At 52.2% G+C, this 26,540-nt stretch overlaps 9 protein-coding genes across 9 annotated transcripts; 5 read left to right on the top strand and 4 right to left on the bottom strand.

The window, feature by feature from the left end:
* Positions 1–1,965: 1,965 nt before the first annotated feature.
* Positions 1,966–3,616, top strand: JN550_004628 (uncharacterized protein; the record flags this gene model as incomplete). Its single annotated transcript, XM_049316165.1, has 3 exons — positions 1,966–2,820; positions 2,870–3,473; positions 3,570–3,616. The coding sequence occupies 3 exons, from the start codon at positions 1,966–1,968 to the stop codon at positions 3,614–3,616; spliced, it is 1,506 nt and encodes a 501-aa protein (XP_049173249.1).
* Positions 3,617–5,231: 1,615 nt separating this feature from the next.
* On the top strand, positions 5,232–6,035 carry JN550_004629 (uncharacterized protein; the record flags this gene model as incomplete). The annotated part of the gene is made up of 1 exon (XM_049316166.1): positions 5,232–6,035. One exon carries the CDS (start codon positions 5,232–5,234, stop codon positions 6,033–6,035), a length of 804 nt encoding a protein of 267 aa, XP_049173250.1.
* Positions 6,036–10,044: 4,009 nt separating this feature from the next.
* JN550_004630 (uncharacterized protein) lies at positions 10,045–10,416 on the top strand (the record flags this gene model as incomplete). The annotated part of the gene is made up of 1 exon (XM_049316167.1): positions 10,045–10,416. One exon carries the CDS (start codon positions 10,045–10,047, stop codon positions 10,414–10,416), a length of 372 nt encoding a protein of 123 aa, XP_049173251.1.
* Positions 10,417–11,147: 731 nt separating this feature from the next.
* Positions 11,148–11,443, bottom strand: JN550_004631 (uncharacterized protein; the record flags this gene model as incomplete). Its single annotated transcript, XM_049316168.1, has 2 exons — positions 11,148–11,213; positions 11,288–11,443. The coding sequence occupies 2 exons, from the start codon at positions 11,441–11,443 to the stop codon at positions 11,148–11,150; spliced, it is 222 nt and encodes a 73-aa protein (XP_049173252.1).
* Positions 11,444–11,500: 57 nt separating this feature from the next.
* Positions 11,501–14,374, bottom strand: JN550_004632 (uncharacterized protein; the record flags this gene model as incomplete). The annotated part of the gene is made up of 3 exons (XM_049316169.1): positions 11,501–11,760; positions 11,825–13,279; positions 13,339–14,374. The coding sequence occupies 3 exons, from the start codon at positions 14,372–14,374 to the stop codon at positions 11,501–11,503; spliced, it is 2,751 nt and encodes a 916-aa protein (XP_049173253.1).
* Positions 14,375–14,431: 57 nt separating this feature from the next.
* Positions 14,432–15,308, top strand: JN550_004633 (uncharacterized protein; the record flags this gene model as incomplete). Its single annotated transcript, XM_049316170.1, has 2 exons — positions 14,432–14,839; positions 14,913–15,308. The coding sequence occupies 2 exons, from the start codon at positions 14,432–14,434 to the stop codon at positions 15,306–15,308; spliced, it is 804 nt and encodes a 267-aa protein (XP_049173254.1).
* A 649-nt stretch (positions 15,309–15,957) lies between these two features.
* JN550_004634 (uncharacterized protein) lies at positions 15,958–16,879 on the bottom strand (the record flags this gene model as incomplete). The annotated part of the gene is made up of 2 exons (XM_049316171.1): positions 15,958–16,528; positions 16,587–16,879. 2 exons carry the CDS (start codon positions 16,877–16,879, stop codon positions 15,958–15,960), a joined length of 864 nt encoding a protein of 287 aa, XP_049173255.1.
* Positions 16,880–20,036: 3,157 nt separating this feature from the next.
* JN550_004635 (uncharacterized protein) lies at positions 20,037–21,027 on the bottom strand (the record flags this gene model as incomplete). Its single annotated transcript, XM_049316172.1, has 2 exons — positions 20,037–20,428; positions 20,496–21,027. The coding sequence occupies 2 exons, from the start codon at positions 21,025–21,027 to the stop codon at positions 20,037–20,039; spliced, it is 924 nt and encodes a 307-aa protein (XP_049173256.1).
* A 2,891-nt stretch (positions 21,028–23,918) lies between these two features.
* JN550_004636 (uncharacterized protein) lies at positions 23,919–26,121 on the top strand (the record flags this gene model as incomplete). The annotated part of the gene is made up of 2 exons (XM_049316173.1): positions 23,919–24,540; positions 24,632–26,121. The coding sequence occupies 2 exons, from the start codon at positions 23,919–23,921 to the stop codon at positions 26,119–26,121; spliced, it is 2,112 nt and encodes a 703-aa protein (XP_049173257.1).
* Between the last annotated feature and the right edge of the window lie 419 nt (positions 26,122–26,540).

A 26,540-nucleotide genomic window follows, 5' to 3' on the forward strand; every position in this document is an offset into this window, starting at 1 on the left:
GGAGTCCATTAACGTCGAGCCGAGAAACAGGATCCTACTTAGCCCGTTGGAAGGCTCCAGCTTTCGTAGTCTCACGCGTCGTGTCGAGCCACTGCGGATGCGAGGCCATATGTCATCTCTTACGCTAGTAATGAATCAAATAGGATTTCCCCAGCTCTGGGACCTTGACCATTGTGCAGATAGGGCCTTGGTTGGGCAGGAATAGGCTCATCCAGGAACAAGGGAGACTAGTCGGCCCATGTAGAACAACCAGGAACTCGCATGGATGATAGGGCGGACCGAAGCGAAACCAGGCCCCCGAGCCACGGAACTAGTCCTGTGGCCAGGAAACCCTGACTTCGTTGGACACTAGCTTTGGATCAAGGAGGATGGTTGGCAAGTTGGGCAAGGTCCCATTCCAGATCTGGAGATTGCAACTGGCCACTGAGCGTATTCACCCGCCCAAAGAGATTACCGACGTTTCTCGTGTTCTGGAAAAACTACAGTGAAGACTGCCGGACCTACAGTGGGTCTTCAGCTCTGGGCAAGCTAAAGCGTCTGGGGCTCGACGTCATCGCGCGTCTCAACTCCCGTGGGCCGTTGACCAGGGTCGCAGCACCGTCGCAGACGACGACGACGACGACGAGCATTTCCCCTGACCCTACCATAGTACTGTAAATGCTCCTGTCAAGCCTGTAAAACGCCGCCGTCGTGCGGTATCCGGGACTAGCGTCACCCGACGGGCGGACTGGCCGTTCGTGGGACCAGACCATTCGCAACTGACTTTGTAATGCAGTCGCACACTTTGGCTCGTGTCTTCGTCCCAGCACTGAGATGAGACACCACGAGGCCAGCTGGGCAGTCGCTCACATGCCAGTTGCATCGGCCGTTCGCCGAGCAGCACCTCTGTCTCCACGCACGGCTGCACCCTAATCCTCACAAAAATATCAAGACATTTCTGGCACGAGACATCCCGCGGGAGGCCGTTACTAGGCAGCTGGGCATTGGACATCGCTTGCTTTCATTTGGTTGCAAGTATATCCTTGCCACTCGGGTTACCTAAATGTGCCCAACCAAGGACCACCCCAGCTAGGCCGGTGGGAGCGGAAAAGAACTTGCTAGTGAGATACTTCTTTCTGCCAGAGTCGGCCCGCGAGCTGGGCTGGCGTCGCCAGTGATGCATCATGTATAGCCGTAACCTGGTATGGCACCATCTGACCTGTCTCTGGGGAACTAGTCTGAGGACTGGAGCTGGAATAGACGGTCGATCCTGGCAACTTTCACAAGCCCAGAGCCTGCTCCCACCACCCACTTCGTCTCGTCCTCATCTCCCGTCGGCCGTTAGAAGACAATTAAACCTGCCCAACCTCCCGGTTGTTGTGGCCTAACGGGCTAAGGTCTCGGGAGCAACCTCTTTTAAAATCTTTCCGACGCCCCCGTGTCGTCGCAAAGGCAACGAACGCAACACTCGACCAGCACCAACTACGGCGAAAAGGGATCACAGAACCTCGTGCTGCGGGACGAGGACCAAGAGGCAGCCTGAGGTCACACGCAGCAAGCGCGGGGTGCGACAAAACTTGGAACCCACCAGCCAGAGACGAGACCACACTTGCGCATAAGTCAACGCCCACGACCACCCAATCCCGTACCGGACTCGTCGCCAGCGGGGCTGTTGTTGCAGCTGAAAGCACCGGCACAGACCACTCATCGCCCTTTTCCCGGCTTGCGTCTTGGGGCCTAGATTGCAGATTGCTTTGCTGCGGTTCCGACAAGTAGTGACCCCTCTGTCGTCATCATAGTCCACGACTCGCCCGGCCGCTCACCGTCCATCCCACTCATTCCCTCCCTGGAAGCGGCATTTGAAATCTGCCTCAACCGGGCCAGCGACTTTGGCCCCGTAGCCCATCTACTACGTCTTAACTACATCTTAACTACGTCTTTCCGACCCTGTGCGTCCGTTTCGGCCTGCACACGCTCTGTGACAAAATGGCCTACCGAAGCTCAACCGGCGAATTAGCCCGTGGCGGCGACAGGTGGGACCGCGATCGGTTCATGTACGAGAGAGACCGCGACAGGTACGGCGACGAAAGGGTGCGCTTCGAGGAGCGCGACGACTCTTACGTCCGGGGACCTGGTGGAAGGGTACGAGAAACATCGGTGGACGACAGATATGAGCGTCGCACATCCCGTCCGTGGGAGGACGAACCCATCCGCGACAGGCGGTACTACGAAGACGACTACCATCGTCGTCACTCACCTCCCGCCGAGTTTGACCGCAAGGTGATCATCGAGAAGGAGAGGGAGTATCGCAGCCCTTCTCCGCCTCGCAGGCCTGGCACCCTCCTGAGACGCCAGTCGTCGCTAGACACGTTCGACAGGCGGCCCGCCCCACGTTTCTACGAGCGTGAGGAATATGGGCCCCCCGCCCGTCGCGGGGATTACCGCCCTGAACCATACCAGCCCATCCCACTTCCCCGGTCAAGAGCCCTGCCTCCCCCAAGAGTCTATGCCGAGCGAGACTACGACGAGATCCGGATCGCTGAGCCCGAGCGATACGGTGATGAAGAATTCCACTCTTATCCGGAGCGCGTTCGAGAGCGCGAGGTTACACGCACGAGGCGGCGGAGGAACCGCAGTGGCTCGAGGAGCAGCCGGTCACACACCCACCACGGCAGCAGCGTACGAAGCAGCTCCAAAACCTCTTCGACAAGCAGCTCAAGCAGCGGCGGCACAACTGTCACCGCAAAGAGCGAGTATCCCAAGAAGGGCAAGACCAGAATTCCCGTCAGGCTTGTGTCGAAGCGCGCACTGATTGACTTGGGATACCCCTTTGAGGAGGAGGTAAGCAACTGTCTCTAATTGATAAATCTCATAAACTAACGAGATATAGGGCAATACTATCATTGTTCAGAAGGCTTTGGGCCAGGACAACATCGATGATCTCCTCAAGCTGAGTGAAGATTATAAGAAGGCCGAACTCGAAGTTCTCAATGCTCGGTCGGAGGCCGGTAATATTGTCGAGGAGCGTCGCACCGAAGTCTTCGTGGCACCTCCACCTCCACCGCCCGTAGTTCATCACATACCGCCGCCACCGCCGCCTGTCGAGGTCGTGAAGGAGACAGTTGTACGTGAGGTGTCGCCAGTCCGGAGCCACCGCAGCTACTCTACCTCGGCAACGTCCAGGACACCACTCATCGTGGAAGCTGGCCCCCGTGAAATCAGCAGTGAAATTCCTGTTGGCCCATTAGCTCTCGTTACCAGCGACCGACGACGTGAGAAGGACATCAAGTACGAGATTGCCCGGCTTGAGGCTGAGCGTGAAATGATGCGACGTGATCGACACCACCACCACCACCATCATCACAGCCACAGCCCCTCCCGAGAGTTGGTTAGGGCAGAGCGACTGAGCTCTGGAGAGCTTATCCTATACGAGGAGAAGGTGGAGAAGATTGAAGAACCGCGGCGCGGGGTGCGCATTGAGAAGGACAAGAAAGGTAGGATGTCCATCAGCGTACCGAAGCATCGTTAGGTGAAGGTACGGACGCCGCTTGTTTTGAAGAAGATGCAGTATAACTGACTTGATTCGGCAGGCCCACCTCCTGGTCTTATGCGAGCGATGCTGGCTACTCTCACATAAACACTCCGCCCTGAGATAAACTTCAGGCGTTTCATTCAGGTGTTATGGGTTGACTATTGGGAATAAAGATGTGTATCAAGAACAGACTCATACTCAGTTTGGCATGGGAAACAGCTAGGGCAGGCTCGGATCAACAGGCGGCACGGCGATACTAAACCGTCGTGGCTATCAATGGATTTAGACAGGATCTCTGGATATCCCGGGTCCGTCATTGTCAGCATCACCTGGCATTTGCGTCCCAATCTCACGGGACAGACATGGCGTACTATATACGACGAGCCTGGCGCTGTTTTCATTCTCTATTGGGTCTCGTGTGTGTGGGCTTGACACATGTTGGCATTACACGGACTCCAGGCGTCAAGTCGGCTGGGTCCTTCACGACGTTTATGATCATGCTCTTTTTGTTGATAAGACTTGAGAGAGAAGTTGGGGGGTATCATGTAGCTGGGCGTATGGGATGACATTCAGCCATAGGGAGACAGTGATGTTGAAAATATAGTGATATATTGTACTCTCTCAATCACCAGCTGTGGATTTTTGACACTCAGTCTTATAATTTAGTTATACCCTTAAATACTGAAATAATCAGGTTGTATTACTGCCATGTCTTGTGATTCACAAAGTCACCCAAGATCTATACGCAGCGATAAGTCAGTGGGTTCGTCGCAACTTATGAGGTTTATGAAATAGGTCCTCGTGGTCAATTGTAAAGCTTATCAGCTTCTCGCCCATTGGCATGCAGTCAATGTACACTATCCATGGCGTTGGTGCGATGAGAATTGCGCATATTTCAGAGGATGGGCCGAAGGGTAGCTAATAGATATACCCATCTGGCTTAGTCATGAGACTTGCTTACTACAGACAGATTCTGGTGATTAGTTGTAGCGAATAACCTATGGTTGCTTGTTTGTCTTGGCCCCAGTCAGCATGACACTCGATTCACTACGGTCTTTGGAATCGACGTAGATGGAATGTCTACATAGTGATGCACCACAGGGTGGCTAAAAACACTGTCAGTCACACAGTACGGGCCTAGAAACGGCAAACCTCAGCCCTAGGCGCGGTTTGGAGGATTATGCATCTCGTTTCTACGTATCATTCATCCCCGATTGTACCACATTGGTGCACAACGCACCTGACACTCGACGGGGCGTTTATTGATTAGAAAACGCTTGAATAGCCCGTTTTCACCACTGCCACTTATTTGATACCTAACTCTACGCCCAGCATAGTTATTTTATCAATATTAGGACCTTTTACATGTAGCCTAGCTCGTTGATCGTAAGGTTGAAACGAATTGAGAACGGCCGGTTGGTGGTGACGCAATGTGCAATAACATATGTACTTTCTATAGGGCGGAGCAGGCACCCTTTCTGTTCATCACAATGCAAGTGTGACGTGGCAAGCCACCTGCGGCATAAATTGCTTCAACCCAATCATGCCGGATCACGGGTTGCAGCCTTGCGTCGCCCTATAGTTTTGGTGGCCATTTTTAAGGCTCGATTGGTGCCTGTTATTCAACTTGTCAAACATGGAATCTCAAGCACCATCAAGCAAAGCTGTACCCACGATGGCCAACGTATAGTGGCAAATTGATATTCCGTTTCTGTCACATATGGTACAAAGAATAGGCGCCGAAGGATTGAAGAAGCTGCAGATGAGCGGGTTCGACATACACACTATCGGCTGCTTGCTTGCCCTCGCGGAGATCGCCCCAGCATCAGATGCATTCCGAAAGAAAGTTTTGGAATGCCGTAGTAAACAGCGCTCTCGCCGCTGGTTTTTAAACGCCGTCATCGAATACGGTTCTGGCACGAACGTGGTAATTGACCAACTGCTTCACACACGCGCAGGCGAGAACATTCTGTCCCTTATTATTGCATTGTTGTCTGTGCTTGACGAAGGAGCAGTAGAAGTACTGGGTGGCATATTCAATCTACTGAAGACGCCCTTTGATCATACGCCTGGTATCAGTCAGCTCCAGGAAGTTCGATCAACATGCGTGCCTCTCTCAAGAATGATGGACTTCAAGGATCGCGTGGCAAGAACACATGAAATGATTCTCACCAGGGCATTCAACCGAAAAAGGAGATTTCAATATCGAGAAGCGTTGCCAGATAGTGATACTATGGCAAGGCTGGTTATCCTCCTCAAAGACATCGTCACTGAAACAGCAGCAGGGACGAAGCTCGTATACTACGGAATCACGGGTGCATCTTGGGTTATTGAGTATAGCAAGGAGGTACTGGGCTTAGATGTGTGCTTCCTGGACGAGGGTGGAGATGTTCACCCCATCAAAGGTGATTACAACACTGCTTCGGTTGTTGTAACACCAACAGCAGCCACCGCCCAACAGACAGAGGTTCTTCGGCCGCTGGCCTCACCAAAAGACATACTAATGTCGTCTGAGCGGAAATAGCAACAGCAAAATATTAATTGGCTGTTATCCTGCGAGAAAGGTGGTGTCTACTTCTTCTCAATCAATTGCGGGTGGGATTTGGAAGACCGGCACGAAATCGGCAACTTGGCATACACAATTGCGAGAGAGTATGTGTATGAACGGGCCTACCTAGGGAATTGGGCAGGGTCAGACCACCACACGCTTTACTACACATGTCATCTCACAGAGATAGTGCATAATCTTCGTCGGGTATTAAGTCTTCTAGGCTTTCATCGCCAGCTCACCATCACGGAAGATTGGAGGAATGTTCATTTTGATGAATACTTCGAGAATGGAAGTAAAAGATGGGCATTGAAACTGCAGTTATTCTCAACAATGATGGTTCCCGAAGGGTCAGAGAGGTGCAATTCATGCCCTGGTCGAGCCCGAATGCTTCAGCCTACAGAGCTAGACAGCATTCCCGAATTTTGCGTCCGCTGCAAGATCCAGAAGGCCTTACTTGAAGTTGCATACCGTGCCTCCTGCCTGGCGTTCACTGATTGGGCTGATGAAAGCAAACAAATGGCCTTTGGAGTTGCGAATTTTGGCAGAAAATATTTCGAACATGTCTACTCCAAGAAATGCAGGGGAAACTTGAGTGGAGAGATAATTTCGTCATCACAGCAACCCCAAGCACTCACACTGAACTACAGCACTCTGGGCGAAGAACTTGTGACGATGTTGACGGGTCCCACGACTTCTCTAGAGCGACTGGAGATAACGCCTGGCAAATTCATCGGGGTCGACTTGGATGGGATACTTTTGATGAACTATCGCGGAATAAAACCTGATCTCCTCTATGGACCAGTTTTCATGATCCGAGAAGGATGCTTCTCACTTGCAGGAGAAATAAGGAGGGTTGTAAGAGAGGTCCCTTTTTATATCAATCTGAGTAGCCCTAGTCAAGGGGCCACCGCCGACGACAACATTAGTGATGGGGAAGTAGTTCTGAAACCGACGAACAACTACCCATACACAGAGAATCCGCTCTCAATCGAAGCATCCATCACTAAAAGCGAGATCCGCCTTAACTATATCCTCAGTCTTGACAAGGAGACAAATGTTCAAGTACGGGTCGGAAATATTCTTGACAATCTTCAACTTCTGAGGGTCACAAGGCCGTGCAACCACTCTGTTGATCGCCCCATATCGGCACGACGCATAAATCTTGCTACTGTCGGTGGAGGTACAAGGTGCTGGTATGAAGATAGCTCGGGGAACGTGTGGGTTGTTCCTTGTAGCACGGAGCCTCTCCCAACCGATGAAGATCCATCGGATACTCGGATAACCACAATCATTCATTACTTTGCCGTGGGAGGCCACACTTTGGCTCAGTGGTTATCAATCGCGAATGCCACAAATTCGAAAGATAAAACAAATTGCCAGATCTATATTCTACAGGATAGGTGCTGTCTGGCGTGCACAATTGAGCAGGCACAGACTTGGGTACCTCCATCTTCAAATGGCCCGCGCCGGAGATTTTGCATTCTGCCGTTACATGCTTCCAATGGAGAGGTAGGAAACATTGCAGAGGGATGTTCACCATTCGGCTGATTTTGGACGACGGGTTGAACGTTCGCATACTACATTGTACGCTGCATTACCGGTTGTTCGAAACCATAGGCTGATCCGTATTCATCATAATTTAGACCAATAAACTTAGGATGTCTTTGTGTATTGTAATTTGCAAAAGGAATAGGATCTGCAACCGAGGTTGGTGAGCTTCAGCAGGCTACACACTCTGCATTAACTGCGATCACTAGCTTACAACAGTGTTCCTGGTCCGCACTCATAGCAATGCGGCCGCAAGGCGCGAAGCGCCTGCTAATCTTCTGTAAACCTGAAGGAGACATATAATGCAAAAGTACCATTTGAATCATGTAGAACGCACATAATGTCTGCCCCAGTGAAGTAATAGTCAGTAGCCCTGATATCCTGATTTGTTCGTGGGCTGGGAATACCTTAATCACCTAAAGTTCAGACCTACATAAGCGTAAAACCCGACATTAAGACATTAGTATAGCGAAGGCGTGTGCCTAAGAGCTTGCTTGCCAATGGACAGCCGCTCTATGCCATCACACCCGAATTTGTACATGTACACAGAATAAGGTCAGACCAAAAGAGAAATCAACGGAAAAAAATGGGGCTTAAACGGCAACACGCAGAAAACTTTGATAAGGGAGTCCGACATCGATTATGCGTCTCCCGAATACCTAAAACTCTTTACGTCCACATAATTCTGGGCTCAGTTCATAGCCCAGATAATTGTCCAGAAATTGAAAAGGGAACCTCTGGCGTGCTAAAATTGGGTTGTGCTGTCTAGGACTGTTCAACGCATTCCCCGTGAAGATATCTTGTCAGGTATTGCGCTGTCGTACGACTTGAAAAAGACAATTCGTAAGATTATTGAGTAGTCACTACTCGCCGAGCCAAGACATCCGAAAAATGTATTTAAGTCGAGCCACGGAGGGATTTGCTGCCCGCTTCCAACAATGCATAATGTGATGCTCGCAAAAGGGAAGGCGCCTCGGTAAAAGTATGGTTGCACTTAGCATATTGGAATCTCTTCCAGCTGTGACTAGCCGTGTTGTCTTATGAGAACATGAGCATGCCTCTCATGAATGATAACTTTCTCTAGAATTCAGCATTCCTAGAAAGAGACGGAATTACTTGAGGCCTGCCCCAAACTGCTGAAGCGATAGGGCGTCCTTGCCAGTCTCGAATGCAACTGCATGACGCCATCCGAATATAGAGATCGTATCGAACACATATCCCGTGATCCAAGTACATGAGCTTATTGTGCAAGTGCATTTTCACCAAGTAATTTTATTTGATTCTTTGTCTTCGGTATTTGTGACATCTCTCCAAGCCGAGTAGGCTATCGGTGCCTGCGCCCCATTCGCTTTCAGAGTGGGACAACACAATCCATTCTGGAGCCCGCTCTCAGGCTCCGCATCCCCACTCCATAATGCCGATTGCCGGATCGTAGTTCCTGCCTCTGGTCGGCCGGCGTAGCAGACAGTGACATTACCGTGTATAGCAAGGACCTAGATAGGACTGCTGCCACGTTGCTGGGTCGAGTGGAAGCTGTAGGGATCTGTAAAACAAGACGACTAATGGCTCACGACAATGTTTGATTGCTAATTAATGCTTTGCATGACAAAGCACGCTTTGACGCCCAGCCATCCATGACCAATCCCGAGGCTCGGTTGGCTATTCGGTATCTAAAGTAGGCAATTGATCCCAAGCCCGCACGGAGAAAGTCAATTTCAATTTTCTGGATCAGAGCTAGCTCCCCGAGTCATGCCACGAAGAGATCGGCCACGTCCCAAAACCCAGGATTGCGAGACAACACGTTGCTGTCACTAAGTGGGTTATGCTTATATATGGATGAGTGCAACTGTGCCATTTTCGGACGATGGTGACATGTGTGCAGCGTGTGTTCTTCAGACTAGTTGGAGTCCTCGCAAGGAGCTAGTTGGCAACAGAGCCGCCAGGAGCTGATGGGATAATAGTAACAGTTCAGGGCACTACGAACCTTAATTCCAAGCGACACCAAATATATCGCTCTCCATATAGAGATCGCGACTTTCATATTCCGCATCTGGAGATTTTTAAAGATTTTTTCTGACCACCTGGTCGCCATCGGATTGTGGTCCGGGTTGTGGGCACGAAATGACGGTTGGCATTGAACCAGGCCAGGGTGTCACAATTTCGCCCGAAACTTTAATCCAGAATTGGCATTCAACTCCTTTGCCTGCTATTCCATCCAAACGACTATTTAAGTTCATCATACCCCAGATCTAATCGATTAGCAAATTAGCAGATTAGTCGATTGTCCTTGACCTCTTCAGTGTCTAGCTCGCCCTCAAGCTTTCCACCAGACTTAGTGCTCGTTCTATACTTGAGAGTTCACTTTGAGCCCTCTTGCTAAGAACCCTGTCAGCCCGATCAACAGCATACCAAAAGAAAACGAACTTCTCTCGAGATGAAGGCGTCACTCATTCCCCTCGTCTTCTCCGCAGTGGCAGGATCGTGCCAAGTGCCACCGACTGAGCTCCGCACTTACACGCTCACGACAACCGCTGCAGCCGACCAGTACGCCCAGATCTGGCAAAAGCATATTGTATCGCTGGCGGGGTTCAACGTCACTACCCGCAGCGTTTGGCGCAACGAAGGCGACGACAAGCAGGTTATCGCAATTGTGCAGTATGCGCTGGGCGATGATCCAGTCGCCGTCACAGAAGCATACATGGCAAGTGCAGCGTTCGCCCAAGACATGGAAGGGTTCAACATGAGCAGCTTTGCTAGTGTCATTGCGACCGAATTGAAGCCGTTGGCTTTCTCGCCAGTTCTGTGAGGCTGCTCCAGCGACGAACGTAGCAGATGGCATGCATATCGATGGAAAGCCAGAACGGATTCGCATGCCTCTAACGGACCCCTCAACTCAAATGTATATAACAAAACCTTGTTCGCCACTAGGACATCCATCTCGGTGGGTTCGCGAGAGATACCAGCAATGGGACGCAACCGACTCTATTAAGGTGTTACAACCGCTGGCATCGAGGACTTTATAAAGAGTAAAATAAACCGACTGCTTTATGTGTAGCATAAACGAGAGTTCGTAATGCCGCCGACTCCTGAAGACTAGCTTGCACAAGAGCTTGGCCCACCTTGTAGCCCGCTGTTTTTTTTTTCTCTTATCAGAAGCCTCTCTTCGAGGCTTTCTTTGCTACTTGGTTTCAAGCTTGAGGCATAATCTACTTGCTCTCGATATCAACCCTTTTTGAAATAAAATTCATAATTACGGCCCCCGTAACATTGATGCCGTCGCTGGATACCATTTCGCCGTGGTAAGCATAACCACCACAGACATCTTAGCCTATATATAATCTATCACTATAACCACCTTTTAATCATATTGGTCATAGTTATCTTACAGAGCATAGTGATACCAGATATATGCAGGCACGTTGGTCGTGATAGCTGGTAATGGTCATTCATTGTGAGGTTACCCTGGCAAACCAAACCCCTGCCTCGACCCCCCATCCGGCAAAACGGCATAGGCCCCCAAATAAGCACTGGGTGGCTCTAACTCAGCTGACCCGAACACAAGATTTGACATGCTTGTTCTAGCTTCTTAGAAACATCAGCGACCTGTACCAATCGGTCAGTAAATCTTGGACATGGCAAAGACAAGTACGACGGCGAGGAGCGGAATCAGAACCTACATGAGCAGCATCAAACACTTCAAAATGGTTGCAGTCGATCTCTAGCACTAGGATCTTGCTTCCGAGGAGCTGATGCCAGCCCTCAATCGACGCCTCCCGAGCGGCCGAGTCGTTAAGCCACGGATAAGCCACTCCACACAGTCGCTCGGTGTCCATGTTCCGCGTGCAGCTCACGATAAGACAGGGCACGTCGTGGCCTTCGCCGGGCGGCGGCTAGTACTCCTGCAGCATGCGCCCGTGCCGGATGAACTGGGCCTCGATGCGGTCGAGGGCCTCTTGCGTTGCCGCGGTCCCGGGAAGTTTCGCCCGGTCGCCAACGCCCGTCCCCACGACGTGCGCGACCACTTCGCGCGGGAGTGCTTGGTGGGCATTAGGGACCGGCGAGTCGACCAACACCACGCCCAGGACGGCCGTACCGAGGCGGCGCAGCTGCCGCGAGACCTCGAAGGCTAAGACGCCACCAAATGACCAACCTGAGGAATGAAGGTCAGTGGAGAACCGTGGAAACTCGTGCTGCTAAGTTGGGCTTCTACTCACCTCCGAGGATCAAGTTGGACCCCGAGGCCAGGTGGGCCCGGTCTATGTACAAGCGAGCTAGATCCTCCATTGTTTGGATTGAGGGATTGATCAACGCCAGATCAAGGCTGAAGATACCACAGACGGTGCGGTTCATGTCAGACAGGCGGCAGTACATGTTACAGACACCGCTGCCGTCGTGGAACAGATACAAGCTAGCCTTATGCGCACCTACCTTTTGCACCTGCAACTCCATCGGGAACCCACCTCTACACATCTCATCGAGGAGCGGATTCAACTGCTGCTGTAGTTGCTGTGGCTGCTGCTGCTGCGCGGGGACGCTGTTATGACGAGAATACGAGCGCGCCTCTTCACGCGAGAGAGTACTCGTGAGCTTGTCTCTATGCATGCCTTCCAGGCGATTGAATGTTAGGTCGGAGATCACCTCGTACCCTTCGTGGATGATAATCCCAAACCTGTGGTGGAGCTCCGCGAACAGTTCCAAGCAGAGCAACGAGTCTACGCCCAGCGAAGACAGAGACGCATTCTTGTCGGATTCCGTGAGATACAAGCCGCAGATGTCGAGAATTAAGGCTTCCATCGGAGACCCTCCACCTGTTGAGCCAGGCGGAAGGACGTTCTCGACGGGCGTATGGACGACCCTGCCCACGGAGTTTGGCGTACTCCCGTTTGTAAGTCGTGGGGTTGACGAAGTCAATGGCAAGGCCTCTTTGGCGGCCTCGGCGACAACATTGACGAGGTCTCTGATTGTTGCGCAGCTCTCCAAGTCCGACCTTAGAATACCAAGGTCAGGGTAGTGGTTGCAAATCCATTGTGCCAATTCGATAAACAGGAGACTGTCAACCCCCATCTCGGTCAGTGTGCTACCTGCTTTGACGTCCTCATGAGCTCCACAGACATTGCGCAAGATTGAATGCACTGTCTCTTCGACATTCGGAATCTGTCTAGGAGGCGCAGCTTGCTCAACTGTGGGCCTGGTTCTCATCTCGTCCACTAATGATAACGCTGCAGTCACTGAAGGGCGGTGTCGTTCGTCTGGCATCCGAGCGACGCGAGAGAGGTGAGCTTTGAAAGTCGCCAACTGGAGCTTCTTGAAGTACATCCCCTCCACGCAAGAGATCACCTTTTGCCCAGCGTCGAGGACATAGGCATCTGCGACAATGGCATCCCCAATATCCACAAGGCTGCAGTATACTTCCATTTCCATAAGATAAAGCTCTTGATTGTAGCTAGGGAGCATCGCACGATCGACTCTGGTGCAGATGCACGCCACCTCAGATTCAATCTTGGTATTGGCAATAAACCCGGCTGAGTGGAGCATCGTGTCAATAAAGGCAGGGGGGCATATGAACCGCCCCTCCACAGCCGACGTGGCGAGCTTGAACCGTCCATGGCCTTCCAGTCCCGTCGCGCTGATGGTGAGATGGTTGAGCGTCAAGAAGGGTTCGGCATATGCTACCACTCGGGGAAACATAACCTCGTAAATCGTTCTGCGTGAAAATCTTTCCGTAGACCTGGTGTTATCTGGGCCAAAGAGGCAAGTTTCTGCTTCTTGACGTAGGCTTCTCGACGGACGAATATCTCGTCGACAATATGAGAAGACGGGGCTGCAAAGTCTCCAGTGCAATACACTTGACCTTTTTCTGATTTGAAGGAAAATCCGAACGGCCTCTGAGATTCGTTGCTTGATCTCCGTGCGATTTCCAATCGTACAGTGTCTTCACTACCGTCGGAATAGACGAGAGGCTTGTCAAAGACGATATTTTCCATGACATACACTGCTTGAGGCATTTCTTCGAGGACAGCAAGTGCTTCTAAGGAAAACTCCATGTACACCGAGGCAGGGCACAGTGGAACTTCGCCTACAGCGTGGGCTTTGATGAGTTTTGACAGCTTCTTCATGTGAGTTACGAAAGTTGCTCCTGCGGCTGTAACAGATGTGCACCCGGGGGTTAGAAACTCGAAGGAGGGATGTGGCTCTTCAGTCTGATGCTTGTTGAGTAGGGCATCTGAACACTGCCGCTCGCGAAAAGGGATCACAAACTCTGACCCAGAAAGCGGATAGCTTGGAAATGGTCGCAGGAACTTCGGAGAGGTGCCGTCGTACACTTCTCTCCAGCGTATTTCGTGGCCTTGAAGGTACAGTGACTGCAGCAAAGAGGCCAGTGTCACCCAAGGCTTTGCTGAGGGCTTGAGGGTTGGCAGCAGAATATAGGCTGGATTTTGAATTGCCGCTCTTAACAAGGGCAGAGCTATGCGGGTTGAGACATGGAGAGTCAGCCCGAGAAGGTTATCTGCCTCGGCCACAGCTCTCGCTCTGCTTTCACAGAGGAAAGTGATCGGAACCAGCGAGGGGGCCATAATCGGCTCATAGAACGCCAGCGCAACGCCCTCTCGGCCGCCGGGATCGTGCTCAACTCTGATATGTGGACCAAGATCGAGCTGCTTGATGCAGATGAGGTCCTCGACCGAAGTGATGGCAACCGCGTCAAAATTGGCGATCAGCTGCTGCGGCTTGGCCTCGCCGCCCGAATTACGCACATCATCCATTTGGCGTGGCCAATGGACTTTCAGCGCACGCTGCAGAGCTTCCGGCCGCATCTAGACATGGTCCAGGCCCCCGTCAAGCTTATGCAGTACGCGCATGTCGCCCGGCCGGGGCTGCGGGTCCGATTGCTGTTCGCGTCATCAATTGCTGTGGTGCGGCATTACACAGAGCATGGACGCTCGAGTGGCGACCAAAGGGGGTCGAGTTGCAACGTCACGGTTCCGGAGACGGCGATAGACGACCCTAGAGTGTCTACGCCGATGGGATACGCCAGGGCGAAGTGGGTGTGTGAGCGCATGCTCGAACGGGTGGGCGTCGAGTTCTGCGAGGAGCTGGAACCCGTCATTGTGCGCATCGGTCAACTCAGCGGACCCGAGATGACGCAGGGGACGTGGAAGACCAATGAGCACATCCCAGCGTTGGTACGCGCCAGCCAGGCGGTCGGGGCATTCCCGCGGCTAGAGGGGGTAAGCAAGCATCCATTACTATACAGCAAAAACGTACAGGTCGTGGATCCGGAAGACTAATACTAGCTTCTAGACCGTGTCCTGGCTCCCAGTCGACCACGCCGCGCAGTCGCTAGTCTCAATGCTGTTTCATCCTGTGAGCCTTCCACGCTTCTTACACCTCGAGAACCCCATCAGGCAGAGTATAGACGACATTGCTACCATCATGGCACATGAGTTGGGCTTTGGGAGGTGTGCAGAGATGCTGCCGTGTGAGGAGTGGCTCCAGCGAGCTTCCGAGACGGGGTCCATTGCTTCGCTGGAAGCGTTCTTCCTAGATCATTTCCGGAGCCTGGGACACGGCTCTGCGGTTCTCGATACGGCCAATGCTAGGGCTGTGTCACGAGCCTTGCGTGGGGTGGGAGCAATTGGCCACGACCTGCTCAGAGAATATATCAAACGATGGAGGCGTGAATGTTTCCTTGAATGATACCAGCGTAAGTGGTTTTTAGTATCAACAGCTTGATTTCACGGGTGAGATGCAGCAAGAGAGTGAGATGGCTGGTATCGTATATATCTACCTGAGGTATTCGTTAACACTTCAAGTTTATACAATACCATAACCTTTCTATATAAACTATTTTCTCTGTTCTTCCACATCTACTGTCTTAATATCTATTCTCTCTGGTTACTCGCCTACTCCAATAGGCGAACAGGTGAATAAAATGGGAATTCTCTTTCCAAAGGAAAAGAATCAGATGCATTAAATTGAACAGATTGAATCCGTCTCAAGTCTCTACCAGAGAGGCAGATTCGACGGATTTGCGGCCGTTTTGTATTTATGGTGTCCTCACTTCTAATACGCTTAGTTAGTAAAAATACATAGGACTCGGCGTTTTAAAGGAGGCTTATTATTAAACAAGGCAACATATTTACATTAATGAACTTCAACTCAGATTTCGTATAACTATGCTGTCTTGCACGAAGCAAGTATGCGGCTTCACTTAAATCCCGTTAAAAGTTTTTCTTTCTTGGAGACACAACCAGCCTCTATCACATGGTATAAATCCAAGCACTGCCAACATCCTCTGGCTGGCCACCAATTTGCTCAAAGTATCGCTTCCTCGGCTCTTTACACCTTAAATATCCGTCGAAAATGCCAGACTTTGCGTCATCTCGAGGTCTTTCTTCACCTGATCGACTTTTTGGGAGATTCTTTCGAAACAGTCCTTCCCAAGCGGCAGTCTAAGGACTTTTCCCTTCACTTGGCCGCCTTGACCTTCCCCAGTGACCGCCCCCCAGATTCTCTCGGCGCCTTTTTCCGGATCACCCTGCTGCTTCCCATTATAGGCAGCAAAGTTCTGCATCGTCTTGTCCACCTGAGTGCCCTGATACTCGTTTTTCTCGCCCAGGCCTTTTTCATTCACCACCATGGCATTTAGGAAGTTGGTGCGGAAACCGCCCGGCTCGACGATCAGGACTGAGATGCCAAACTCGGCTCCCTCCCTCGCCAGGGACTCGGAAAGACCCTCGAGAGCAAACTTGCTAGCTGCGTACAGACCACAAGTAGCCAGCCCGTCCTGCCCAGCCACGCTACTGATGTTGACGATAGTGCCGGACCGGCGAGAGCGCATGCCCGGAAGGACAGCCTGGATAGCGTACAGCGGGCCAAACAAATTGGTCTGGATTTGGCGATTGGCCTCTTCCTCACTACAGGTACATCCTTTAGTGCCGAAGAAGTATCTCGTGCATGGGCATGCTGACTTACGTGAAGAGCTCGATAGGGCCAAGAAGAGAGTAACCGGCATTATTTACGAGAACATCGATCTTGCCGTAGATAGCCTCGGCGTCTTGGACTTTCTTGGCTACGCTAGCCTGGGGCTCAGTCATGTCTAGCTCGAAGACTTTGCCACCAGCATCTTCGATACTCTTAAGTGCTTGCGCTGCCTTTGATTTGTTGCGCATCGTGCCGATGACATTGTGCCCAGCTTTCAAGGCGCGTAGGCAAAGGGACAGGCCAAAACCGTTGGAAGCCCCGGTGATGAACCAAACAGGAGGCATGATGGTGTTGGGGGGTTTGATGAACAAATTCTGGGATTGGTAGAACTGAGAGACCGTAGAAGTCAAGGGGTAATCAAGTGCTCTGGATTGGAGATTCTCGGTTTGAGGGTTCAACATAGGCGCTCTATCCAATCCCTTCTAGACGGACTGCCAGAACAGTCTGCAGCTGCCAACCTCCCCTCCTTTAGTAGTCGGCCGCCTGATCAAATCCTCGTCAATTCAACACTCTGTGTTTGCATCAACGGACCTGGCTAATCTAAGCCAATTGGCCAGTCCACCACTTCTCCACCGCGATCAGTCTTAATACTCACCGATACACTGGTTGACTTAATTATCACCTATCGCCGATACACCGGTTGACTTCATTATCACCTATCGCCAATACACTGCATCGGGCATACTATAAAACCCGGGAGCACCAGGCGACACGTACAATTATGGTGGACGCCGGCGGCGAGGCAACAGATGCTTGGAATGACTACAACAGCGACAAGACGGCAGGGGTGAAACACAAAAGTAATTCACCAATTGGCAAAAGAACGACCTACAGAAGCAGTAGCAGTATTTTTCTGGTCGGCGGCCGCACGGCCCTGACTGCTCCCATACAGAGTTGATCAGCCCTTGAGCCGAGATAACTAACTCATTCACACCTAACAGCGTTGCCGCTATCGTGAGTATGGCCGACACGCTCGGCTGGAGACAGGAAGCCGGCATTCAGGTGCAAGCGATCCTAATATGTCTCGTCGCGGCGATTGCCTTGGTACCCCGCGACCTTGGAACCCAAGGAAATAGAGATACACTCATGGAGGCGATGACCGGCTTAGACACCAAAGGCTCTATTCTACTGACAATATCCATAACGCCTTTTATGATGGTCCTGCGAAGAGACAAATTTCACATACACTGTAATAGGAAACTATGCGGCATGCCACTCAACACTTTGTGCTATCCAGAATCTCGGAGGGAACATCCTCTCATGGTCCCATCCTTGTATCATTTCCTCATTCGTCATCGTCTCCATCTGCGTGCTGAGCTGTCTGTGGGCCGAATCAAAAGCCAAACACCCGATTATGCCGTTGACCCTTCTGGTTTGCCCGCCGAGGGTGAACATCATCTTCGCCAACTTTCCAGGAGCATTCATTTGGAACGCGGTTCTTTTCAACACATGAGCATTCCTTGCTCTTGAGTATGTCCTTTTGACAGCTATATTCACCGGTACTGACTCATTGGCACTCATAAAGGCACCGTACCTCCAAGGCATGCTACTGATAAGCGCAACCGAGTATGGCATACGTCTGATCACGACTGGTGCTACCGTCGGCATTGCAACTGGTCTCCTGATCACCTGGAGCAAGCGGCCCAAGTAGCCGCTGGTGACCGGTACTTCCCCGAGACTCGTAGGCAACGCGGCGCGGATCTCAGAGCTGGGAGTCGCGTGCTCATCCTGTTCTGCAGAATGCATTACCGGCGTATCTGGCTCGACTCGTGACCGATAATGGCCATGAGTCCGGTAGGAAGGATGAGATAATGGAGAGGGTCCTCGAGAGCGTCGAACAGGCTGCCAAGCTCAACAGCTCCGTGCTCGAGCAAGTGGTTCGGAGCTACGAGGCGGCACTATACAGCTGACTTTTCTGTGCTGTGTTAGTTTTTGGTTCACAAGTTTTTCGTTATCTTGCCTATCAGATTAGGGAGACTCGGAGTGAAGGAGTGAAGGAAAGACGACACCAGATATTCATTTTAAAATGGGCATTGTTTTCGGCATATTGGAACGAGGATGATAAGCGAAAGCGGCAGCATTCATGGCTTACTCTGTGCTGCTGTGGATTCATACATGGAGATGGACACTGCCTTCTAAGTCGTATCCCGTCAACATCTGTGTGAACCGCGTCCACAGCACACTTTGGTGTAATTCTGATTAATATATTCATGCGAACAATGACAGATGAATCAACTAATTCATAGAGAGACAAGTGGTATCAGATGAATCAAATTTTCAACCAAGGACTTCCACGCCTCTGGTATCGACCTTGCCCGGCTAACCACATTTTATGCTTCTGGCTGAGCAATTTATTTCTCACGTGGGACATTGCCATTTTCGTTTGATGCATGCTTGAGGTGCGCTCTGCTAACTGCTTACTGGTTTCCCGGTTTAACCGAGAGTTGCTGATTGCCACCATATGGTGAATTCGTGACACAGAATATAAATATGAATACTCACCATTCGCTAAAATAGAAACGTTCTATTTGTTAACCATAAGCCAAGGCTAACCGTGCCAGTCTTAATTGCACAAATGTTTTGTGGGAAGCCTCGGGTTGCTATTAAATGACCATTGGAAGTGGTTGGGATATAGGCAGTTCAAACGCTCTCAACTACACCTCTGCATAGAATAATGGTCCTGTACGCGTACAAAGCACAAGAATGATGATTAATATGGTTTGCCAAATTATACTTGGAGAGTGAGAGCAAGTGTACTCTATTGTCGATATCTTTGTTGGTCCAGACCGCGTCAACCACAAACCTCGCCCACTTCGCGCTCTCCTCCCCTGAGTATTGTAGGTACGATGCCCTAGGCGCATGCCTGGGCAGCAGTCTGTGTTTTGTACTTTAAAGAAGACGTACTCTGGCGCCTTCCTGTCTCCGTAGCTATAGTGTGTGTTCACGTCTGAGTGTTCAAATCGCTCGTGGCAGCGAGCCAGAGCACACGTCAATCTGGATCGTGTCTCATTTGATCTGTTGACGCTGGTGCCATCCAAAGCCACTGCAAGTATGGAGAAGAACGCACAAGCACTAGAAAACGTCACCAAGACTCTATCTCCAGGAATCCCGGATTCGTGGGAGCGCAATGTGGTATCAAAATACGACATGCCAGTTACATCTGCAGGTGCAGGAGTTCTTATCACACGATCTTCAACAGTTAGCCAACATTCGGCATCGTTGAAAGCGAGGTTTTGCGCCCTTCGTAGCGACCCGGGATTCTTTCTCCAAGCACTGGCACGTTTGCTGGCATGCAAAGCATCCAAGCCTCCTGAAGGAAGTTGCCGGCCTATGTTCAACACGTGTACAGTCAATACGAATAAATGAACTTGAACTTGATTCTATTTTTTCTAATCATGATGATCTTCCCTTGGGAAGCATCGCCGCTCACAACTTTTCAACCTAACACGCCATGTACCCAGCCACCAAAGCTGCTGCACCGAGCAAGTAGTCCTTCCTAACTGCTGCATTCAAGCCAGCAATGCCAGCGGCGGGCGATGTAGTGGAAGCGGGAGCACTCGTTGCTGTCGTTGTAGGCGGCGCGGTTGCAGACGAAGTGGGACCAGAAGTTGAGCTGGTGGTGGTGCCCGGGTTCGGGCTTGGCGAAGGCACAGTCGCACGCACACATCGCATCGACCGGACGGACTGGTTGGTCTTGGCATGGTTCCATTCCAGCAGGATTGGGAAGACCTGCTTCGACAGCTTCTCCACCAGCGTCTTGTTGCTAGCATCGTGGGGCCGGCTGTAGTAGTTCACCCAGGCATCGGCATTGACCACCGAGCTTGCAGTGCTGTCTAGGGTGCAATGTCAGCATCATCACTCGGATGGACACGAAAGCGGTACTATGAGTGGAAGACTTACTCCATGCAAACGACGACATGTTGTTAGTAGGCGGGCACTCCTCGGGCCAATTGGAGCCGTTGCGCGGCTTGCTTGTGAGCTTGGCCAGGCACGCATCAGAGAGCGCTGTCTTGCAATCACCGTTGTCCGAAGGCTTGAACAGGTCGATCCAGGTCTGGTTGTACTCAGGAATGTAGATTTTGTGGTTGACTTTCCAGTCCGTGAGGTTTGCTCCTGCTGGTGCAGAGAGAGAGATGATAGCGTCGGCGGTAGCCATGGTCTTGTTCTTGTACACAGCCGTGTCGTTCAGGTTTATGTCGGCTACGGTGATGGTGTAGGTATAGTCCGATGTGCCATTGGGACCCGCCGCGGTCCAGTTGTGACTTGCGAAGGGGTTTGCCAAAGCTGCCTTCATGTCCTTGCCGGACACACGGTAAGGACCGCTGTCCTTGGTGTAATTACGGTTCCCTGACGAAATGGTGAAATCGTACGCGGAAACCGTCTGGCAGGCCAAAAGGCCTGCAAATATCGTTGCGGCGGTTTTTATCGACATGGTGGGAATTATTCAGGAACTGAACACTCAACGCGCTGGGGGTTCTAGTCGGGTATATTCGCTCTGAAGAGATACAAAGGAAATATAGTTGTAATTGAGAAATTGATTGCAGAGATTAAGCTGTCGTACAAATTAAAATCAAACGAATGGGACGCCAGCCCGGAGATCTTATAGATACCATCCTCATGAGAATCGTCGTGAAAGCCTTCGAGGCGCAGTGTTGTATACCATCCTGGCGCACTGATGTGTTAGCGGCTTGCGCTCCGTAAATAGAAATTTAGCGGGCGTAGGCGAGGCACTAACGCCTAGTGGGAAAGGATTGTGATTGGTGGCTACACCGCGGCAGGGCTTATTGGCGAATCACCTGCGCCAGCTCACGCCAGGGGAGCCCTACAAGCCCCGAATCCCTCAATGTTCAGCCCCGAACTCGCCTGGCTAACTTGGGTAACAGTGCCAGATCTTGGTAGAACGAGCCCCCCTGAGGATCTGTCAGCAAACACCATAAGCCCATCGTAGGGCAGAAGATATCGCAATGTAGACAACCAATTTGCTGACTTGCAGTTAGAATCTGCCCCGCTTCGAAGAGTGCGCTAACATGCGCCATGATGCTTCCCAGGCACCAATTCTACTTGGAGGTAGTACGCAGTGCTCTGGAGGAATGCCAAGAAGCGACAGTGCTGCAATGCACCCAAGTTTAGATATCATAAATCTCATGACTGCGAACTGGACCCGCGAATGGAACGTTCACAGCTAAGACTTCATGATCAGTTGAAATACATGATAATCCCCCTCTCTGCCAACCTAGCTAGGCAACCCTTAGGTTGTCGAAGCGAGACTGAGTTCTACGACGAAAGGGCTCCTTTGATGACAGAATCCTCTTCACCGTCCATACCAATCTTCTACTCCATTATACCAAACACACATTTGAGAGGTCCCCTCAGCACACAGCGCACGTCATGGGAAACATGACTTGATCATTCAAATGACGGTCTGCTCGCATCGTCGAGAGGTCGCTTAGTGGTCATTTTGTTAGCCGTTCCCATTCGCTGGTCTTGAATTTAGCAAATGAAGGATCACACAGTAGTCTTGGCAATATCTACGGTCAGAGCGACACGAAAAGATATTGGGCCAAACTGTTGGCATCTAGGTCATGAACGGCCGGTTCAGCACGAAGCCAAGTCACAATCGTTTCTTTGAATACATGTATCTACATACCCTTTGCTCCGTTCACTAAAGCCGACCGCAATATCATGCACGGCATCGACAGATATAACCTTTCTGAGACTTATGAACACACAACTACTGCAGATTTATGCATCGATTCTGCCGTCTGCAAGCGAGGTTTCTTGCTCCTTGAGGCACAATGGGTATTGAGCAATGATGTAGCACCTGAATTTGGAGTCCGAAGGACTATTCGGTGCTCCATGATCTCAGGGTTTCTAAAATCAAAGATGAATCTATCTAGTGACTTACGAGACAGAGAACGTAGAGTCTGGCAAGCGTCTCTGTTGCGCCACACAAGCAGTCGCTGCGAGAAATCGACATGATCTTTGCCAAGACCGGTCTGGCTCGGGATAGCACAAAGCTTCAGGAGGGAGTGAACACCGCGGGTGCGAATCTGCGGAGGCTGAGACAGTCTCGTTCACGGCTCTGACGCCACCACCTTGAAATGCGAGTGGCGTTCCACGCGCCCGCTGCTCGATGCGCATGGACCTTAGAGAAAGGCAGCCTACTTTAAACCAAAGCCGGTAGTCATTCATTAGCGGCTCACATGTTGCAGATGAAAAGGGGCAGGACGTACTGGTCTTCATCGCAGAGTATATTCCAACGGGCGTTATTGAGCCACACGGGGTTGTAGCTGAATGCTGGTTACTGGTTACTAATTTATTAGACCAGGCCATTGTTCTTGCTAAAGATCCATTAGCGTGCAGGTTATAGTTAGTTGTCACGATGGGACGTGCTTTAGTGTGGCAATAATGCACAAGATGTTTCAAGTAATAATTAAACTTCAGGTCCTGATCTCAGGGCTCAAGCTCTCGCTCGTCTGGTCAGATTATTTGACATAATTCAGGATGGAGTGAGTTGGGACCAGCTCGGCGCAGGGACCCTTGCGACAAAAGCACCCAAGCAACTGCTCTCAGGTCGGCTTTGCTTCTCAACCGAGATAGAAAGAAGAGAAAATTGAAAATATATTGAAAATGGCGACAAGTCTCGAGGAGATCCAGTGAGCAACATAGGTACAGTGGCTTGGGTAGGATACACGATTGCGGGGATCAACATTGTGATGGTTGGCGTACATTTCCTCATCGGGATATCAAGGACTGTGGTCGGCCAATCAGGGAGTGAACTTAAGGTTCTGCACCGGGCCCTTCCGCAACGACACCACGAGGAGCTTCAGGCTCCAACGCTCATCCATTCACCCATGAATCTAGAGGATTCATCCGTCCATGCTTGGTTCCTCGTTCAATATGCTCTGACTTTGCACACGCAAAGTGTCACGTCCGGACTCTAATACCAGGACCGGGCAGGCATCTGCACCCTCGCGCTTTGCTGATTGCGATGGGATTATTTCCAATGCCAAGAAGAATCAGACTAGTTCATCAGAGCTCAGAATCCCGTGTTCCCAGGAGGCATGAAGCCAAACCGCAACCTTGACCCGATCTTTCTGCCTCTACTTCCCTATTCAAAGAGGATCGATCCTCCGTCCCAATGGCGCAAAGCGACGAGCGAGCCTCATCTCCAGCGGAAGTCCGCAGGCGCATCCTGGCCAAGTCTTGTTCGACCGAGCATAGAACTCTTGTCTATAAAGGCTCCAGAAGTAGAGTCCTTGCGGCGTAGAGCCTTTCGATTGCTGAAGTTGCGAGACCAGGACTTACCCCCCGTCTGCACCCATGTGCAACTACGCCGGATGTTCTTCCTGCGTGCAGCTCAAGGCGCGGCGAGACAGCGACCCCTTCACCATGGCGTCACTTCACCCTAACAGCGGCATGTCTCCTCTCCAGCCCAACCACCCAAACCTCCAGCCGCACCACTCTCATCAGCACGAGCACGAGCATGAGCACCACCACCACCACAACCACGCTCCGCCCCGCCGGAACTCGAGATGGAGCTTCAGCAGCAACGAGATCGTGCTGAACCGCCTGAGCGAGATCCTGGCCCCCTTTGACGCCACCCGCGGCGAGGCCAGCATCAGCGAGTACCCGGAGGACGACCTGGAACACGGACCGGAGATGGACACGATCCCGATTGCGCCACCAGTGCCCATCAAAGACGAGGCTCTGTACAAGGCAGCGCGCGACCAGCACAACCAGAGGAATGCCAACCCGGCGGCGACCGCCGCTGCCGGCCGAATCTGGAGGCTGCCGGATGAGCTGAAAGGTCCCGCCCGGCTGCGGCCCCTGGAGCAGGACGAGGAGTCCAGTCCCACGTCGGAGGATTCGGCGGCGGACGGCATGTCGCGCACCCGCGAGGCCGTCTTCGTCAGCACCATCTGCATGGCGCAGCTGTGCACCCGTAAGTGCCACTCTCTAGCGGTGCCCGGTTCCCCCCCTGATCTTGCAGTACGCCCAAGACGAATGAACCAAGCTGACACGGCCAATTTCAGAGGCGGGCCTCGGCCAGACGCTGGCTATCATCCACGTGGTGGGCGATACGTACGGCATTAGCAACCCGCGAGACCTGAGCTGGCTGATCGCGGGGTACACACTGTCGATCGGGACCTTCATCCTGATCGCGGGCCGGCTGGGCGACGCGTACGGGTACAAGCGCGTGTTCCTGGCCGGGTTCGCATGGTCGGCGCTGTGGGCGGCCGTGGCGGGCACCGCCGTCTGGTCTACCCACGTGCTCTTCACCGTGTGCCGCGTGCTGCAGGGGCTGGGCGCCGCCATGTGCCTGCCCAACGCCATTGCCCTGCTGGGCGCCACCTACCCGCCCGGCAAGCGCAAGTCCATGATCTTCGCCATCTTCGCCGCCACGGCGCCCTGCGGCTCCATCCTCGGGGCTGCCGGCGGTGGCGTCTTTGCCCTCGTCTGGTGGCCCGTGGCCTACTGGGCGTTCGCGCTGGTGCTGTGCGTGGTGGCGACCGTCGGGTATTACGTGATCCCGGCCGTGGGCCACCGGTACGAGACGCCGGCCAGCTTCCCGGCGGCGATCCGCGACCTGGACATCCCCGGGGCGGTGCTGGGGGTGTCGGCGCTGGCACTGGTCAGCTTCGCCTTCAACCAGGGGCCGATCGCGGGCTGGAGCGAGCCGTACATTTGGATGGCGCTGGTCGTGGGCGCGTTGCTCATGTGCGTATTCATCATGGTCGAGTGCCACTACGCGGCCAACCCCATAATCCCGCTCAACGCGCTCAAGCCCAACGTCTCCTTCATCCTGGGCGCCGTGGCCTGCGGCTGGGGCTGCTTCGGCATCTGGTCCTTCTACACGTGGCAGTTCCTGCAGGTGATCCGACGCCTGTCGCCGCTGCTGACGACGGCCTGGTTCAGCCCTGTGGTCATTGTCGGCATACTGGCGTCGCTGACCACGGGGCTCATGCTTCACCGGCTCGGGCCGCCGGTCGTCATGACGATATCCATGCTGGCGTTCACCATAGGGACGCTGCTCATTGCCACGTGCCCGGACACCCAGACCTACTGGGGCCAGACGTTTGTCTGCATGCTAGTCATCTCGTGGGGCATGGACATGAGCTTCCCGGCGGCGACGCTGTTGCTTTCTGATTCCGTGAGCAGGAGACACCAGGGCATCGCTGCAAGTCTCGTCAGCACGGTCATCAACTACAGCATCTCGGTGGGGATTGGCATCGGAGGGACCGTGGAGCAGCAGGTGACCAACGGCGCAGTCTCGTACGATGCAGTGCTGAGTGGGTATCGGGCTGCTCTGTGGACAGGCGTAGCGCTGGCTTCGCTCGGAGTCATAATCTGCCTGGGGTTCTTGTTCAAGATGTTCCTGGATAACCGCCCGTGGACCACTTGGAATTGGGAGTGGGAGTTCAAGCGGCGCAACAAGAAGGAGGTGTGCTGCACTTGCCACGGCGTCCTGGATGGGACCACTGTTGGAAGCCACTCGCCGGGCCATCAAATGACCTCGATATAAATAATTGGCTGGCCTTCTGGCTGCCGGCTCACAGAGGCATTGTTGAGTTGAAGCCCAGTCAAGGGTGTTTTTGGGTTTCTTTTCTCTTCGACTGTACATATTAATTGATCCCCCTTTTACTTACAAACCTTGGAAGGTCCAACTCACTTATATATATGCCCGCAATCCAGCGGTTACTTCACGTCGATACCTGTATTAGATGAATGGCCTTGACCTGTGTCTGAAAATCGTTTCATTCATAAGAGTCTATCGACACAAAATGCTCATGAACGCGCTTACCATAACGCCAACTACGCTTTATCTGTAATAAACCCGCTGACAGAATTGAGGCGGAAACGACCTATCGGCCCAGACCACCACGACAATACTCCAATCCCATCTAATCATGGCATCCGACATGTAGCCATTGCCAGGTGTTC

Source organism: Neoarthrinium moseri (genome assembly GCF_022829205.1).
Source record: "Neoarthrinium moseri strain CBS 164.80 chromosome Unknown scaffold13_Wmoseri_CBS_16480, whole genome shotgun sequence".
NCBI lineage: Eukaryota > Fungi > Ascomycota > Sordariomycetes > Amphisphaeriales > Apiosporaceae > Neoarthrinium > Neoarthrinium moseri.